Source organism: Trichosurus vulpecula, chromosome 8, assembly GCF_011100635.1.
Source record: "Trichosurus vulpecula isolate mTriVul1 chromosome 8, mTriVul1.pri, whole genome shotgun sequence".
Lineage (NCBI taxonomy): Eukaryota > Metazoa > Chordata > Mammalia > Diprotodontia > Phalangeridae > Trichosurus > Trichosurus vulpecula.
In genome coordinates, this window is record NC_050580.1 from 73,607,203 (window position 1) to 73,626,315 (window position 19,113).

Here is a 19,113-nt window from a genome sequence, read left to right on the forward strand (position 1 = left end):
AATTGTTCAATTCTGAACATAGATTGCGAGTTCCTCGAGGGCAGAAACTGTCTTTGGCCTTTAAAAGTATCCCTAGTGCTTAGCACAGTGTCCGGCACATAGTAGGTGCTTAACAAATGCTTATTGACAGACTTACTGAATTTTATTCTTTTGGGAGGAGCATGGTGCAATGGACAGAAAGCCTGCTTTGGCATTAGAAAGATGTGAGATCAAGTCCCATCTCTTACATAGTCTAGCTGTGTGACCCTGGGCAAACTACTCAACCTCTCAATGCCCCAGGCAATTACCTACTCAAGACAACAAGGTATAAGTGAATTGTTCAGTGGACATATTTTTCACACTGATCAAATCATATGTCCTAACCATAACAATGACAACAAAGATCAAGGATCTCTGAGCTTTACTCAGTTGCCCTCAGTATCCTTTTAATCTTAATAATTTCTTCATGGACCCGAAATCAAGTAATCGATAAATCAGCACACATTTATTAAGAACATACTATGTGCCCAGGAATTATATTACATGCTGGGGGTACAAAGACAAAACAAAACAATCCCTGCCCTCAAGGAGTTTGGATTCTACTGGGAGGCAACAAGTATACTTGTAGGCATATACAAAATATACCGTAGTATATTTTTATGCTCAGTTTCTCCCCCACCTAGGTCTCCCTTTGTAGACACAGCCAAGGTAGAGCATCATTCTAAGGAGTGCAGAGACAAACTGCAAAACAATATAGTTCCTGTCCTTGAGAAAGTTATGTTCTATTGGGTAAATGCAGAACAGACACAGCTGATCCTTTGCCATGATGTGGCCCTGAGCCCACCATGTGTTTGTCTCCATAGGGTCAGAGTCTTCCTTACCTCTGATTTCAGTAGCTGCCGTACCATTTGACCACGTAGTCCACTTACTCCTGTGCTTGCCAACTTCGTGGACTTTGCATATGTACCTCCCTTGATCTGCTGGTTGAAGGTTTAAAACAGAGAGGCTATACAGTCTTCCATACCTTTCTTCCAGGAGGCGAAGTCTCTGACGGTTGAAACTGCGGCTATAATTCCCATAGTACTGAACCATCCTCAGTCTTGTCATTTTGATCATTAGCTTCTCCTGGGATGGAGATAGTGCAAAGAGCCAACGAATGGCCAGAAAATTGTCCTTCCTTCTTTTCTGGGAAACATGACAAAAAAGGGTTGCATTTTCTCCCTCAAAATATTGGACAACTGGTCCTGGTGAGACTGTTACGTTGAGGGCTTCACACACATCTGCAAAGAAAAAGAGAGTAAATAATCATATTCAGCCCTATTCTTGTTTGCAGTCAGCATATTTTCATTCAAGGCTCTTGGTATACAGTTAAAAGCATTCATCATCCAGATTAACTACAATAGACAGAGGCCTCAATTCATTTCAATGAGCATTTATGAGCATGCACCTATCAGGAGGAAAGCATTGTTCTAGGCACCTGAGACACAAACATAGAAAGGAAGCAGTTACTGCTCACAAAGAGATTAAATTCCACATGGAGAGGTATATAGCTAGACATATACTACATATACACACATATATATATATGCATGTGTGTGTGTGTGCAGATAGAAGGAGAGAAAGAGAGAGAGAGAGAGAGAGAGAGAGAGAGAGAGAGAGAGAGAGAGAGAGAGAAAGAGAGAGAGAGAAAGGGAGAGAGGGAGGAAGGAAGGAGAGAAAGAAAAATGAAAGAGGAAGAAAAATAAAGAAAGTGAGGAAGGAAGATAGGTAAATAGAATAAAAAGTATACATACAACATCAATTGCCACCTAATGCTAAAAAGAAAATTACTCTCGAGATTTTTGAGTCTACTGAGGTCTCAGTTTCCTTCTCTGTAAAATGAGGGAGCTGGACTGGATGACCACTAAAGTCCCCTTTCACCTCTAACATTAAAGAATACTTGGAAATGAGTTTAAGGATGACATGTCCAGCTTCCAAAACACCATCTGGCCTAATAGGGACAGAAGATAATATAACTGCCTTCTTATTCTTTCCTGCCCTCATCATTGCAACCTTCACCAAGGCCCCTTAGCAATGATCAACATGTGTTATACAAGAAATGGATCAAGTGAAACCAGATGCCTTAAGTAAAGGAAATAACAACCACCATGAGAAATCCCAAAGGGGCTTTCCGATTTTCTCTTCTAATTCATAGAATCACAGCCTTAGAGCTGGTATGGACCTAAGAAGTCTTCAGATTCAATCACTCCATTTTACACGTGTAGAACTGAAACCCAGAGAACTTGCTCAAAGGCACAGAGCTGCCAGGAAGTACTGCAATGACGATTTGAACCCAGGTTTTCCTAACTCCAAAACTATTGCTCTCCTCACTATATAACATTTCTTTGCAATTAGCATTCCATTCTCCTACTTCTTCTAAACAGTGCAAAACTAATAATACCTACCAAACTTGAGTTTTTTGAGTTGTGACAGATGAAGGGTTCAAGTATTCTTTAGTGTGTCCTTGCCACCTCATAAAATCATACTTTAATGATGGAAAAATCTTTAGGAATCACCTAATCCAGGGGCTCTTAACCTTACTTGTGTAGTGGACCCAGCAGCGTGGCAGAATTAGCTCCTATTAGTTTGGGGAGTGCCCATTGCTAAATTTTCAGTGTGAATACTTAGAAATCTGCAAATGCTATAAATGAGGCCTGATTTATCAGTCTAGATTATCATCATCTAGACTTTAAAAAGCAATGGAGGAAAATGTTAGTAATGAAGATTAAACTCTAAAATGTGTCCTGTATACTTTGAGAGCCAGGTGTTAAACATTTATCAGCAAACCCCTACATAGATTGATTTGGTTGTCTGGACCATGCCTTCTCAGACTAAAGTTTTTAAATAATTAAAGGGAATGCTAGGTTTCAGTTACAGGTTAGTGGAAATACAATATTGCCCCCCATTTGTGTCCTCAGAGGCAATCAAAATGAGGAAAGGGAGATCCTGAGATTTGAATCTAGGTCCTTGGACTGGCCTTGCCTCCATGTCTTCTCTGTTTTTTCATATACCTCTAATTTTGTGGATCTCATCAATTCTTATAGAAAGAGAGAAGAGGAAAAAAAGTGCCAAGCATCACTAAAACTGGGGGAACAATAATACAAGTGTAACCTGACATTCGCTAAGAACTACATATCAACGAAGGCAAACTGTCATTATTTCATAGGCAGCTTTACACCTGAGAGTGGGAGGAAATTCTCAGCATTCTTTGGATGTCTGTGTCTTGTATAACATCCCATAGTCTCAAAGAGGCAGAAGAAGAAGAGTCAACTGGGAAACCAAGGCAATTTCCCTTCCAGGATCCGTGATTTAGAATTCTGAACCTGGCCCTTTAGGGGCCTCAGTTTCTCAATCTCTAAATAGTGGAGAGATCAGAGTAATTGACCTATAAGGTCCATGCTGGCTTTAAAGTTCCAATATATCATATCGAGGTCACAAGGAGGAACATGGGGCCAAGGCAGACAAGGAAAAGAAAGAGCTGAACCAAGGTAAATACTTGACTGAGATCATGGATTGACAGCTAACAGGAACCTCAAACGGCCTCCAACCTAAATCTCTTGCTCATTTTAGAGATGAAATAACTTGAGGCTCAGGGACTTTATCCTGGTAGATCTCTTAAACTCCACATATCCACAACTATACTCATTATCTTTGCCCCTGATCTCTCCCCAATTTTGAACTTCTCTGTTATGCTTGAGAACACTACCACCCTTCCAGTCACTGAGGATTAAAACCTAGATGTCATCCCTTGGCTTCTCACTCTCTCTCACCCCTCCCCATATCCAATCTGTTGTTAAATCCTGTCAATTTTACCTTCCTAACATCTCTTGCATATGCCCCTCTTTCTCCTTTGACAATGCTACTACCCTGGCACATGCCCTCATCATCTCACTCCCAGGCTACTGTAATAGCCCACTGTTTGGTCTTCCTGCCTCAAGTCTTTCCCTATATCAGCTTGACTCAGCTGTAAAATTAATCTTCCTAAAACACAGGTCTGACCACGCCACTCCCTATTCAATAGACACCAATAGCTCAAGGATCAAACATAAAATTCTCTATTGGGCATTCAAAGCCCTTTGTAACCTGGCCCCCTCCTACTTTTCCAGGCTCCTTACAACTTGTTCACCCCATACACTCTGTGATCCAATCACACGGGCCTCCTCATTACTCTCTGTCAAGCCATCTCCTGACTCTGAGCATACCCTTGTCCCCTGTGCCCAGAAATCTCTCCCTCCTCATCCCTGCAAGGTTTCTTCTAGGAGCCTTTCCTGATCTCCTTTACCACTAGTGCCTTCTTTCTGTTGATTCTGTCTAATTTATCTTGTACATCATATCTTGTTTGTACCTCGTTGTTTTTATATCATCTCCCCCATTAGACTGTAAGCCTCTTGAGAGCCGGAACTGCTTTCTTTGTTTGGTTTGGTTTTTTTGTTTGTTTGTTTGCCTTTCTTTGTATCCTCAGCACTTAGAATAATTGCTGATACAAAGTAGATGCTTGTGGGCAGCTGGGTGGATAGAGCGCTGGACCTAGAGTCAGGAGAACCTGAGTTCAAATCCAACCTCAGACATTTACTACTTGTGTGAGTCTGGGTAAATGGTTTAACCCTGTTTCCCTCAGTTTCTCATCTGTAAAATGATCTAGAGAAGAAATTGGCAAACCAGTCCAGAATCTTTGCCAAGAAAACCCTGAATGAGGTTATAGAGAGTTGGACATGACTAAAATGACTCAACAATAATAAATAGGTGTTTAATAAATGCTTGTTGACTAACTTGCCCAAAGGCACACATGGGCAGAACAAGGATTAGAACGCAGGTCTTTTAACTCCAAAGCCAGCCCTCATTCCTTTGTACCAATTTGCCTTTAGCAAAAGGGATTCATAGGTGAGAGAGAATAGGAATTGGACATAAGGGGGAAAAAAGAAGAAATGCTGAGCAGAGATTTTTATGTATACAAATTGGGGAGAAGGGGTGGAGAGTAGGGAGGATTCTTGAAGTCTTCCTCCTGCTCACTGTAATTTCAGACCTTTATGTTCAATTACCAGAGGACTCCATAGCCATTGAGGGTGGTCTTCTTTAAAGCAGCTGCTATAACTAAATAAAATCAGTAACATCTGGAAAGTTACAATTTATAGTCAAGTTGTCTTTATTATATCTGGCCATCGTATATTTTAAAAAATAATACTGCTGCATTCTAAGCAAAAAAATCATCCATTCTAATTTCTGATATTGTTAGCCAGGTGGGAGGGGAGGAGGGAGACAATCATTGCAGCCAGCTATTTTCCTGACATAAATGGAATTCAAATGCGGAAAAAATATTATCAATTAGACTGCAGGCTCTTCCAGGGCAGGGTCCATGTCTTATGCTTCTCCCAGTGCCTAGCCCAGTGCTATATGAGATGAACGAATACCTACAGACTAACAACAAGGCAAGAACAAAAGTATGGTATTAAATCACAATGCTGCTATCCAGGCAAGATGACTTGATCATGATTTATCATGATAATGTTAATGCACTATCTGCCTCTACAAACTCTACTCACTTATTCAGTCCTTATCTCTCTATAATAAGACTTTAGCCCACTATCATTCTCCTTAAACAAATGTCTCCAGGTCACCAGTAACCTCAAGCTAGCTTCAGTCCTCACCTTTCTTGACCCCTCTGTAGGATTAGTGACTACCCTTTCCTTCCTGAAACTTTTCCCTTGGCCTCCATGATATATTCTTTTGGTTCTCCCCATGAGCCTCTCTTTGCTTCTCTGTTTCCACTCCTTCTGTATCCTCTCCCGCAGCACAGATGTGGGTGTGGGTGTGGGTGTGGGTGTGGGTGTGTATGCATTACCCAAGATTCTGGGCTCAACCCTCTCTCTGTCACTGTGAGCACTTTCTTCAGTGGTGAATTTATCCACCCCTAAGACTTCAACTATCACCCCTATATTGATGACTTCCAAATCTGTATCTCCCAACTCTAACCTTTCTTCTGAACTCCAGATACATACGTTTCTAGATATTTTCTGGACATTCTTGTTTAGATGTACTACTAAAAAACTGTACTCCGAAAGCTGCTGGGGTTTTTCTCCCTCTATTTCTGTTAATGACATCAACATTCTTCCAGTTACTCAAGCATGAGACCTTAGCGCCATCTCCTTCCTTGTCCACGTCCAATCAGTTTTCAAGTCCTATAGATTCTGCTTTGAATGGAGAACTCCTTACTCTTTTCCATGTACCTTTTGGTCTAATGACATCAGCCACCATGATATTTGTCTTCCAACCTTGTGCATTTTCACTAGCTGTCTCCTATACCTGGAATGCTTTCCCTCCTCATCTTCATCTCCTGGTTTCCTTCCAACATCAACTAAAGTCCCACCTTGTCCAAGAAGCCTTTCCTAATCCTCATTTCTAGTGTCTTCTCTCTGAGATTACTTCCAATTTATTATATATATGATATACAATATATATATATACACATGCATGTGTGTGCTTACACACAGATACATATATGTCTGAATACACGTATGTATATGTATGTACCTTGTTTGTACATAGTTGTCTACATGTTGTCTCACCCCATTAGGCTGTGAACTCTTTGAGGTCAAAAACTGTCTTTTGCCTTCGTTTGTATCACTAGTGCTTAGCACAGTAACTGGCACATGGGTATTTAATGAATGCTTATTGACTGGTTGACACAGTGCCTGATAAATAATAAATGCTTAATAAATTAATGCTTGTTGACTTGATAGTATATGTTACATGTGTCTCTACCTGTTCATCCTCACTATCACCGCCTATATTTAGGCCCTTATCGCTTCTTATTAGGCCTATTGCAATCACCACCTCATGACTCATTTTTCTACTTCTAACCTCTTTCTCATTCCAATCTATTCTATTTACCACTGTCAAATTAGTCTTACTCACATCACTTACCTGATCAAAAATCTTCAGATTCCCCAGAGCCTACCCCCACCAATATTCTAAATTTCTTTGTCAAGTAGTCAAATTCCCTCTCAATCTAGCTCCAGATAATTCTTCCAGTTGTATCTCACCCTGCTCGTATTCAAATACCCTATGCTCTAGCCAATATGGAATACCAGTTATTCCTCAAAAATTCCCAACTCCATGTCTTTGCACTTTTGAAATCCTATTCATCTATCAAAGCCAAGTCCAAATCTTACCTCCTTGTATGACTTCTTCCCAATCCTCTCAACCAAAAGTAAGTTTTCCCTGTTCTCAACTCCCCTAACACTGGGTTTATATCTCTCTTATAGCACATATCCCATCCTGCAATACATTAGAGATTAAAATAATCATTTAGCTTAAGTCCCCTACTAGAGTAGAATATAGGCTGCTTCCTAAAGTGAGATTTATTTTTTAAATCTATCTATCTATCTATCTATCTATCTATCTATCTGTCAGTATATATATATATATATATATATATATACGTTTATAAAGATATATGTGTATATATACATAAACATAGATACATAAAATCTATCAGGATAACAAGCTCTCTGGGAGCTTAAAGTGTCTTCTTTATTTTTTATTTATTTATTTTTTTAATTTTTTTTATAATGCCAAGGCCTAGGTTATTGCTCTGTATATATTACTCAGAAAAATCCTTGTTGAAAGAATTAATGTGCCCAATATTGTGTTAAAAATTCATAGTTCTGAATATAGGCTTTACTTTATTACCAAATCTGGTTTGAATAAAGCTTGAGTTTGACTTCTAACCACATTATTGTTCAGTATATGCCAAAGGATAGACAGATGATCAAGATAGAGATAGATAGTGATGGAGCAAAAGTAGAGAGGAAAAGGAAGTAATTGAACCAGGGAAAGTAAGGTCATGGGTGTACATCTGGAAGGGACCTCAGAGAGTATTTAGTCCAAACCCCTTATTTTAGAGATGAGGTAACTGCTTAGTGATTATATATGTACGTATTAGATATACATACACACATATATATATATATATAATATGTGATATGTACCTGTGCTTAGGTATATACATATATGTGTGTATATGTGTGTTTTCTCTCTTAGGGGACAGTCTCTATTTGGAGGCAATCTACTCCCAGAACAATATGAGTATATGCATGGGTTGCATCAAAGAAATATATGATTGAAAAAGATAGACTGATTATTAGGGAAAGTAAGGAGTAATCTATGGACAGACCATGTTGATATTGATATCCTTATTTTATTAAGAGAAGACAAGAAAGGTCCCTGATACATTGCTTGGACCCCGTAAGGCAAAGTTAGGAAGTACATGGACAAGTATTGCCTGGGTTGAGACAGGCACGAATGATTTGCAGCATGCAACCCTAGAACAAATACTGAAATCAATTAGCTCACAGATAAACCCCCTAAAGTACTCTAGTCTATCCAAGTGTGAGTCCCGTTGGCAGAATATTGGTACATGATGACATCAGTATGGTTTTGCGTGTCCTAAAGTCAGAGCTCTACGCATGTTCCAGGAGTTACCTGGTGAGTAACAACCAGACTTTGCCCTATGGACTCATTTCCCATTCCTACAGCTGCCCCAGGAGTTTAGCCATCGGAAAACCTCACAGAGAAGCAGCAGCTGGTTCCCAGGATTTTAAGTCACCCCATAAAGGGCTCCCTGCTGGAGATAGGGAGAGCTGAGAAAAGCAGGAAATTAAAACAATATGGCCAGGATGATAGTACAGCCCCACCACTGCTCACCAGCCTCTTCCCATTAACACTGCATGAAAAGCAAGATTATTTATAGTGACTGAAATATGAGGAAAAAGAGCCAAAGATTCTCTGTCCCTCAGAGGAAACCAGATTCAGTTCTCAGAGGCCAGCACAATTCCTGTAGTGGTCAGGTCTCTAAGAGCTTCACAGCTCCCAAAGATTCTCTGTCCCTCAGAAGAAACCAGATTCAGTTCTCAGAGGCCAGCACAATTCCTGTAGTGGTCAGGTCTCTAAGAGCTTCACAGCTCCCAAAGATTCTCTGTCCCTCAGAAGAAACCAGATTCAGTTCTCAGAGGCCAGCACAATTCCTGTAGTGGTCAGGTCTCTAAGAGCTTCACAGCTCAGGTGAAGCATCAACGCTGAATCATCTTGTAGGAAATAACTTAATCATTGTTTTCAACAATGCAAAAAATAAAACAGCATCATGGTGGAAAGAGTGCTTGACTATTGTCCGAAGGCTTGGATTTACTTCCTTTGTCTTGGGAGAGAAGTGGTGGACTACAGGGACAGAATGCTGCATGTTCTGTCAGACATGATTGGTGTGGCCATTTGTTTGGTTTAATTGATTTTCTTCCTTACAGGAGAGAGTTCTGAGGGTAGAGAACAAAATTGACAATAATGTGAGGAAAAAAGAAAAAGCCTCAATAAAACTAATTTTTTTTTGAAAAGCTTGTATTTTACTTCTAGAGATGCCACTTACTAGCCACATGCATGTGAGAAAATTACTTAAACTCTCTGAACCTCAGTTTAGTTATCTGTAAAATGGAAATTATAATCCTGTTACCACTACCAGGTGGAGTTATGAAAAATGTGCTTTGCAAATGATAAAGCCCTATATAAATGGGAGCAATTATTCCTATAACTAGTGCTTCCATAATTAAGTCTTAGTTTCTCCAATTAATCATCTAAGTTCCCAGTTCCCTCATTAAAGGAACAAACATAATCATCAGAAAAACCTTTAACCTTCATAACTATTCTCAAAATGTTTGTAACTGTTCCATCCAATTCATTTTTTAAAACTTCTACAATGCTTAATATGGCAAACGTTGATGGAGAAAAAAAAACTTGGATAAGGCTTGGCACCTCATTTCATGGACTTTACAAGCCAACAGAAGGAATATAAAGAACCTACAGATACTTATTTTAGACAATAATACCTGATAAGTGCATCATTGAAGTGCACATTTTAAAAAGTTAGATGAGGTCCAAAGGGCAAAATCTCATAGGATGACAGATTTACTGGTCATTAACAACCCTACATTTTCAAAATTAGGGAATGGAGGTCCAAGGTGGATAAGTGACTTGCCCAAGGTCTTATAAATATTAAGTAGAAGAGTTGGGATTTGAACCCAAGGCCCCGTTACTCTAAATTGAACAAACACTCTTTTCTCTGCACCATGGATTCTCTCGTAGGTTGTTAGCTCCAAGGAGAATCAGGGAAGACTTCCTGGAAATGGTAGCAGTTGAGTTTTATATCAAAATAGGAGTTAATAACCTTTTTTGTGTCAGTAGAGTGAAGCCAATGGATTCCTCTAGATAATGTAGTTATTACTATGTTAACTATTAATGTTTTAAGATGCATATAATAAAATACATAAGCTTATAAAGGAATAGAAACATATTGAAATGCAATTATCAAAAAAATACTTTTTTAAGTTCATGAACCCTAGGTTAAGAACCCTTGAATTAAAGAATTGACGAGAATTTAACTAGAGAAGAGAGTAAGGGAAGACTTTTTTTTTTCCGATGTACCTGAACTCCCTTTGATTCTATCTTTTCCTCCTCCAGACTCATTATGCGTAGCAGCAAATATTTTCTGAGCACTCCTACTACTATTACTAATAATAGTAGCTAGCACTTACGTACGCTTTAAGGTTTGCAAAGTGATTTACGTATTCAAGTGATCCCCAAAGTATTAGTAGCTTAAAATAGCACTAAGTCGTTTGGGACACCAAATATTATCCCATTGGATCCTAGCAGAAGCCCTGCTAAGTAGGTGCCATTATTATTCCCACTTTTACAGGTGAGGAAATTGAGGCTGAGGGAGATTGAGAGACTTGCCCAGGGTTACATAGCTATGAAGTGTCTAAAGTAGGATTTGAACCCAAGTCCATGCAAGTCCAGGACTTCACCAACTGAGCACCTAACTGACTCTACTGTGTGCAGTATCCTGTGCTAGATAGAAAGAGGTTCAAGAGATGCCCTTGGCCTTGAGGAATATTACAATCTAGTGAGAAACACAAGATATGGACTCTAGTCCTCCTCAGGATCTGTGACCTTGTTACTGTTGCAGCTCATTCATGTTTGCCCATCCTGTTTGACCTTTGTCTATATCCTTACATAATTCAGTCAGTCAGTCCATAAGCCTTTATTAACCACGTACTATGCGTCAGACACACAGGTCTGGCCAATGTACTAGAGGCTTTCCTCACTTTCCCTTCATATCTTAAGGACACCAGTAGCACCCAAGAGTTATGTATCAGTTATCTCACAGTTTCATCTATCTATCTATCTATCTATCTATCTATCTACCTACCTACCTACCATCTATGTCAATCTATCTCTCCTTATCTATCACTATTTATTTTTACCTATATATTTATCCATCTATTTGTCTTTCTCTTCCTATCTCTCTTATCTTTCCCTATATCCATCTCTCTCTGTTTATCTCTCCCTATCTATCCGTATCTCTCTCTGTGTCTGTCTCTCTGTTTCTGTCTGTCTCTTCTCTGTCTCTCTCCCTCTCCCTCCCTCCATCCCTCCTTCTCTCTCTCTCTCTCTCTCTCTCTCTCTCTCTCTCCTTCTCCTATATATCTATCTTGAGTCAGTATGATATAGTAGATAGAGGACTTGCCTTGAAGTTAAGATCTGGTTCTGTCTCTGTCCAATACTATATATAGAACCCTGAGTAAATTACTCACTTCCCAGTAGGCAACTCTCTAAGATTGTAAATTGCAAAGCAAGTGCTGACCTGCCTTAGTAGCAGGTGTTTCATACCACACCAGTGTGATAATCACAGACTCCTTCCTATTCTCTTGTAGAAAGCTCTTAGCTAGACATGTTGAGTGGAAAATGAGTTGGTCCAGAATTAAACAGGAGGAGAAGAGTGGGCTACATTGCTTTTGGAAAATTGCTGAGTTCTTTTAATAACCTCAAACTTCTCAAAGAAACAACAGTCCGTGTTTTTAATATGAATATTCACGTGGTATTGTATGGCTGGGAGATGTGGAAGATTTGGATACATGAAGATAATGAACAAGTCAAGGAATCCCATTCTGTTTTGTTTCTTTGTTTTGTTTTTTGGAGGAGGGAAGGCAAGGCAATTAGGGTTAAGTGACTTGCCCAAGGTCACACAGCTAGTAAGTGTCAAGTGTCTGAAGCTAGATTTGAACAAGTCCTCCTGACCCCAGGGCCAGTGCTCTATTCATTGTGACATCTTGCTGCTCCCCCCGCCCCCACCCATTCTGGAAGAGTACAGAGAAGGGACTGTCTGAGAAGACTTCTTGGAAGGGGGGACAGTGTCTAGATGAAGGGTAGTGGACAATTCCATGCAAAGGGAATAGTGTGAACTCAAAAAGACAAAGAGTAACACGTTCAGGTTGCTGGCTAGAGTTTGTGCCGAAGAGTAGTACTTTTGTGTGCTGGGAAATCAGATTGCAAAGGTAAGTATGGGTCAGATCAAGAATGGTTTTAAATAATAGACTAAGGAGTTGGGACTTTAGCCTGTTTTTGGACTTTATCCACAGCCAAAAGAACATGGAAGTGAGGTAACTAGGTAGTGAGCTGACAGTCTATTTACCGACACAATGAGGAGCAGAAAGCATTCTCCCCTCCTCTCTTCCCTCCACCCTCTGGGGAAGCTAACAGAGGGCTTTGCTTCATTAGTGTGTGGCAACCCCCTTCATTCACAGATGAATAAATTAACAATGAATTGAGTTCATTTTGACTTTGCATTTTCATAACATTTTGCCTTGCATGCAGTAGGTGCTTAATGAATGTCTTCCAAAATTACAACTCACTTTGCTTTTGGATCAGGACTTCTTTCCCTAACACCTGTTTGAATTCAGCTACTTTGGAGTATGAGGTTATTGGAGCGCTGCTGTAAAACACATTCCATTAAGTTTGGTAAGGGCCAGCTCCCCAGCTGCTCCTCCACAAATCTCACGCCATCCCCTCTCCCTCCCCAGATACACAATCTCTCTGGTTTTCCATTTGTAACCAAATATGTTATCACCCAGTGTGCCTTTACTCAAGGTAATGAATTCCTTCAAGTATTTCAGTCCATATCTCCTCTCCTCAGGCTGTGTTCTAGTTGGCTCTCTACCTAAGCCCCAGAGGTAGCTACATTTCAGCAGTGACATCCATGCCAGGGGGTTTTGGAACAAAGTGATATTGCTGATGGAAAGCCAGACAATAGTAAGCCTGCTACCTTTTAGACTTTCACAACCAAAATAAAAGTCACTGCGTAAAGAAAGGTTATCAAGTTTATTCAGGATTATTTTCACCTTAAAAATAAGCACTTTGTTCACATCTTTTAACCATTTCAATATGCCTAGAGATCTCGAAGCACTAAAGAATAAATCTAAATTCATATCAAATAAGTTCAAATATGCATACCAGCTGCCACTAGCTATTGACTTCTCATTTCTCCAACCCAACCTCATTGTTCCACCATCCAGTTCCTACTAGGCACAGGATGCCCCTTGCCAGTTGGTCTCTGGCCCCTAGGTCTCTACCTCTGCTTGAGATGTCCCAGAGCCCCAGTCTTCTCTAAACCTTGGACACGTTTTCCTCTTGTCATTACTCTCCAGCATCCTCTGGGTCTTGCCATCTGCCCTGCTACTTTTCTTGCCTCAATGTGACCTGGTCTTCCCATCTCCCATGAACTGAATATAAAAAACATGAACCCTCCTTTATGTGCTGTCTCCTGAAATTAGAATGGGAGCTGCTTAAAAACAGGGACTGTCTCCATTTTCTATTTATACATCCAGTACTTAAAACAATGCTTGGTACATAGTGCTTAATTAATGCTTTTCCTTTGGGCTCCATCCCATCACTAAAAGATCTGGGCTACCTTAGGCACAGGTTCCTGACATAGCTCTCCAAAAGGGGCAGCTAACCAGATTAATCTTCAGACCTTGGAGTTTTTAAATAGGAATACTTTCACCACTTTCCACTGTCAAATCTGTCTCTCTCCCCCTTCCTCTTTCTCCACCTTCCTCTTTCTCCCCCTTCCTCCCTTCCTCCCTCCCTCCTTCCCTTCCTTTCCTTCCTCCCTCCCTCCCTCCCTCTCATCCTTTCTTTCTTCCTTCCTTCCTGACTTCACACATTCATTTCACATAACCAATCTGTTGCCAAGTTTTTCCATTTCTACCTTCACAGCATCTCTTGCATATGTCCCCTTCACTCATACCACCACCACCCTGTTACAAGTTATCACCACCTTCTACCTGGGCTATTTCAGAAGGCTAATCCATGCCTCAGGTCTCTTCCCATTCCAGTTCATCTTCTACTCAACTCTCAAAGTGATTATCCTAAAACACAGGTCTGATCATGTCCCGCTCCATACAATAATCTCCCATAGCTCCCTATTACCTCTGAGATTAAATTTAAAACCCTCTACTTGGCTCTCAAAGTCATTCATAAGCTGGCCCCTTTCTACCTTCCTATCTTTCCAATCTTACTCTTTTCTCCCCTCCACACACTCAAGGACCTTCTTGCTGCTCTTTGAAAAGGACACTCCATCTCCTCAGTCCATCTATATTCACTGGCTGTCCCCATGCCTGGAACACCCTTCTCCCTCACCTCTACCAGATCCTGGCTTCTCTGGCCTCCTTCAACACTCAGCTCAAATCTCACCTTGGGCTGGAGGCTTTTCTTGGTCCTTCCTAGCCCATGCCTTTCCTCTGAGATTATCATATGTGTGTATCATAGCATATATATGAAATTACATATATATATATAATATCAGAGAAAAGGCACTAGTGGGAAAATAGATATATATGTATATATGCATGTGTATATACATATACATACATATTCACCTATGTAAGTGTATGCAGTATATGAGTGTCTGCATATATAATAATACATGCATACAAATATCATGTGTGTGCAGTCATTTGCGTGTTGTCTCCTCCATTAGAATGTGAGCTCCTTGAGAGCTGGGATCCTGTTTTTGCCTTTCTTTGTCCCCACTGGTTAGCACAGTACCTGACATATAGAAATCACTTAATGAATGTTTGCTAAATAACTCTCTTCTTTCCGCTTTCCCTTCTCTCCCTTTCCCTTCCCTTCCCTTCCCTTTCCCTTCCCTTTCTCTTCCCTTTCCCTTCCCTTCCTTTCCCCTTTCCCCCTCTCCTTTCCTCTCTTTTCTCCTCTTTTCCTGTCCCCTCCTTCTTTCTATATTGCAAACAAAAGCAGAGATCTGGAGACTAGGAAAGGCAATAAATATACTGACACACTAGCAAACCAGAGAAAAATACCACCTTCCTTTTCCCGTCCAAAAGGCAGAGAGGGTGACAGACAAGGGAACAGATATGGGAGGATATTACAACGTCTGGCCCAAACCCACTTTCAGTATTGCCTTCAGGCATCTGAGTGTGGTATACAATTGAACCAGATTTTCCTCTGGGTCTGCAGAAAGCTGCAAAATAATCTTTCAGAATAAATCCTCTCTAGATCATGAGAATATCTGCGGCTGGCCCTTCTGTGTCCCTTTAAACAGTCACCAGACTCTCTCACTCTCTTGTCTTAAATGCCTCCAATAAGCAAACTTTTCCTTTCTGCTGTTTCACTGGGAGAGCCAGCCAGCCTGGAAGCCAGCTTTGTGACAGCTTCTCCAAATAGAAAGTGCACTCACAGCCGCCTCAAAACAAGAAGAGAATGAGGCAGCAAGGAAGCCAAGGGAAAGAAAAAAGGAGAAGGAAAAAAAATGTTTAATAGTCAAAAGCTCAGATTACAAGAGGCTCCGGGGCCAAGGCATGGGTCTGGGTTTGGGGCATCAAAGGGAAAGTGCTGAACAAACATCACATGGGGAGTACGGGCAGGCTCCCTGGGCCCACTTGGGGGGTGGGTGGTCGCAGTGCTCTCCCACCGGGCAGGCGCCTGCCCTCCTCTGGCTGATGGGTTTGGGACCTCAGCAGGAGGCTGACTGGGCTCCTACTCTAAGTCTTGCAACGGGCAGGGAAGTGGTCTGCTATCCTGCTCACCCTGGAGCCGGGGAAAGTGTGGCCAACTTGCCTTAAGAACTGGGGGACACACAGAGAGTTGGGTATCACCTTTTCCCTCAGCTCATCTCCCCGCTCGACGTGGGAGAAGGAAGGATTCTCTCTGTCCAGCAGTCAGGAAGTGGAAGAGGGAGGACTGAAGGGTGGGACGGATGAGGGTCTGTTTCCCTCCCTTCTCAGGGTCATCTTTGGGAGCAAAGGAGTGGAGGGAGGAAAGACATGAAATCCAAAGCAGCGCCTGGCAATACAGCTTCCCACCAGCCCTAGGACAAAGTCCTGAGACTTGCAGAGGCGTCCTCCAGTCCTCGGACACGGAACGAGGAAAGCTCCCAACTACAATCCCGCCCCCCGCCCCACCAACTCCAAGCCCTCCAGCTCCCGGCAAAGAGGCGCCCACGAGCCTCTCGGGGTGAAGCCTGGAGCCTCCGCTGCCAAAGTTACTCCAGCAAGTTGCTCCCGCGCTGGGCCGGCTGCCCCGCCGCCACTGCGCCGCCCCCAGTCCTCTGCCCCTGCCCCGCTTACCCGGGACCGGAGCCCGAGCCGCCAGAAACGCCAGGGCCAAGGCCAGGAGCCGCATCTCCCCATCCACTGCCCAGCGGGACTGGAGGAGAAGCGCTGCAGCTTCCTCCCTCGGATGGACCGACGGAGGGACGCGAACCCTCCTCCTGCCGCCGCCTCTGGCCTCCCTCCCCACCCCCTTTCCCCCCACGCACGCCTCCTCTCCCTTCTCTCTCCCCAGCCTCCCTTTCCCCTCCTCCTTTGCTTTCCCTTCTCTGTCCCCGGCCTCCCTTTCTCCTCCTCCTTTTCCTTCCCTTCCTTTCCCTACCTTTCTCCCCTCCTCCTATTTTCTCCCCTCCTCCTATTTTCTCCCCTCCTTTTCTCTTCCCCACTCTCTCCTCCTGCTTCCCATGCCCTAATGTGCCCGCTGTACAATTTCCTGCACTCCCAGCAATTTGGAAAGTTTCCTTTCCCCTCCCCACCACCATTTGCTATTGAAAGAGGGGAAGTAGGGGTGGCAGTGCCTAGAACTTTTGTGAGAGGTGAGGCCGAGATAGCGCATTTAATCCTCAACCGCAGCTGCTGCGTCTGGCAGAATGAGTGTGAGTTCCGCACAGATGAACGTGCCCATCACTCAGGATCTGCAGTCTCTGGGCACAAAAGCTCTTTTGTGATGGTCAATGAGCAACTGGGAGGAAGCGAGGGAGGAGGACCCTCTATCATCCAATTCTAATTGCCCCCCTTCAGACATGGGTGAAGTTAAGATATACTCTAGACTAGACCTTCCCTCTCTCCGAGAGATTTAAGTCTGGGAATTGTGGAATTAGCAGGTTCTTTCCCTGCCCAGGTGTTTGTGCGGTTAAGAGGAGTGAGAGTACACCTCTGTCTGGGAGAAACTCAGCTTCTCCTAATGGTGCAGTGTGAGAGCTGATGAAGGGCTGCCAGGACACGCTGAGTTTACAGGGCGCTCAGGAACTGTTCATCCTCACTATTATCTCCTCCTAACTTTAAACCAAGTTCTTGAGTGGAGCCAAGGATCACAAGGACACAAAATTGTGTTTTTATAGGCGAGTGGGGATGGAATGGATAAGAGTGTAAATCATCTGCTTTGGATATTGAAAGCTAACTACTACACCCAAAAGTGCAGCAGGGGACCCAGCCTGGCCTTAGTCCAAAGCACCTGAGTCAGGAGCTGGAAAGATGAGTAAACTAAAGAAGACAGTATGACAAAGATTTATTATAGAACAAAAAGGGGTAGCTAGTTGGGGCAGTGGATAGTATCCATGCCAGGCCTAGAATCAGGAAGACCTGGATTGAAACACAGCTTCAGATTCTTACTAGCTATGTGACCCTTGGTAAGTCACTTAACTACATTTGCCTCAGTTTCCTGATGTGTAAAATGAGTTGGAGAAGGAAATAGCAAATCACTTCACTATCTTTGCCACGAAAACACCGAATGGAGTTATGAAGACTCTGAAACAACCGAACAACAAAATAGTGCATAGAGGGAGAAACAACTAAATTCAAATCCTGCCTCTGGTCACTCAATTTTCGGTACTCCCGGTCCACTAAGACTATAATTACAGCCAATTGTATTGATAATCTGCATAACAGATTGCAATGGTAGAGGTTCCCCAAGCTGATGAAGGATCCGACCCCTCCCACCCCCCAAAAAACCTGTTGGGATGCTGTATTACCTAAGTTTTGTATCTGCTTGGGTTACCTGCCACAGTGCATAAAGGAAGATCTGGTCAAATCTTGCTTCATACACTTACTAGCTATATAACCTTGGGCTTATATTCTTATAATTAAACATTTATAAATATGTATACAATTTATATAAGCATACATTTTATATATAAATATGTATTTTATAATTTTACATGTAAATATAAACACAACTTTGAACAGTCTCGATTTCCTCATTTCTAAAACAGGAATAATGGCATCTAATAGGGTTGTTGGTAGGGATCAAATAAGATAATATACGTGAAGTGCTTCAGAAACCTTGAAGTTCTGTGTAACTATTATTACAGTATGTATTGAATGAATGTTTACAAAGCTATACTATAACATGTGCCCTATAAGCAATTTTTTTTCTCTGTTACATTGTTACCCTGATGGGATACAAGCTTGCCCAGCACTAAAACTTTCTTTTGAGTCTCTGTTTTCCCATTTGCTGACACAAACATAGAATACTGTAGTTGCTTAATAAATGCTCATGGATTGGAAAGAGACCAAATAACAGGCCTGTTTCAGAATGACCCACAAATAGCACTGGAAAACAAATTCCCATTTCAGTTAATTCCAATTTGGGGTCCTGTATTCCATGACTGAGAGGGAGAGTGTGAGCCAGTAAGAGGAAGAGGGGAAGAGAGGGTTGACCTTAAAGTCACATAGACCTTAACTGAAGTCCTATCTTGATATATATTAGCTGTAACTGTAAGTTAGAGATGAGTTTCTGACCTGCAGTGTTTCCATAGAGTTCCCTTCACAGATAAAGTGACAGGTCTAAACATACCATTTCATAATGGAGGTAGCTTGGATCTTCTTCAAAAAAAAAAAAGAGCTGAACTTGATGTCAGGGTGCTGGGTTCTTGTCTTGGCTCTAACATTATCTTAGGAAAGTCATTCTATCTCTCTAATCCTCGAG

General features: G+C 41.9%; 1 protein-coding gene across 1 annotated transcript in view; it reads right to left on the reverse strand.

The window, feature by feature from the left end:
• Positions 1-16,541, reverse strand: part of VSTM4 (V-set and transmembrane domain containing 4) — a 104,515-nt gene extending 87,974 nt beyond the window's left edge. Inside the window, exons 1-2 of the mRNA XM_036735512.1 lie at positions 16,485-16,541; positions 861-1,259 (exon numbers count right to left, since the gene is read on the reverse strand). Of these exons, the coding sequence (XP_036591407.1) occupies positions 861-1,259; positions 16,485-16,539 (454 nt within the window). The 5' untranslated portion in view covers positions 16,540-16,541. The remainder of the gene's footprint in view (positions 1-860; positions 1,260-16,484) is intronic.
• Between the last annotated feature and the right edge of the window lie 2,572 nt (positions 16,542-19,113).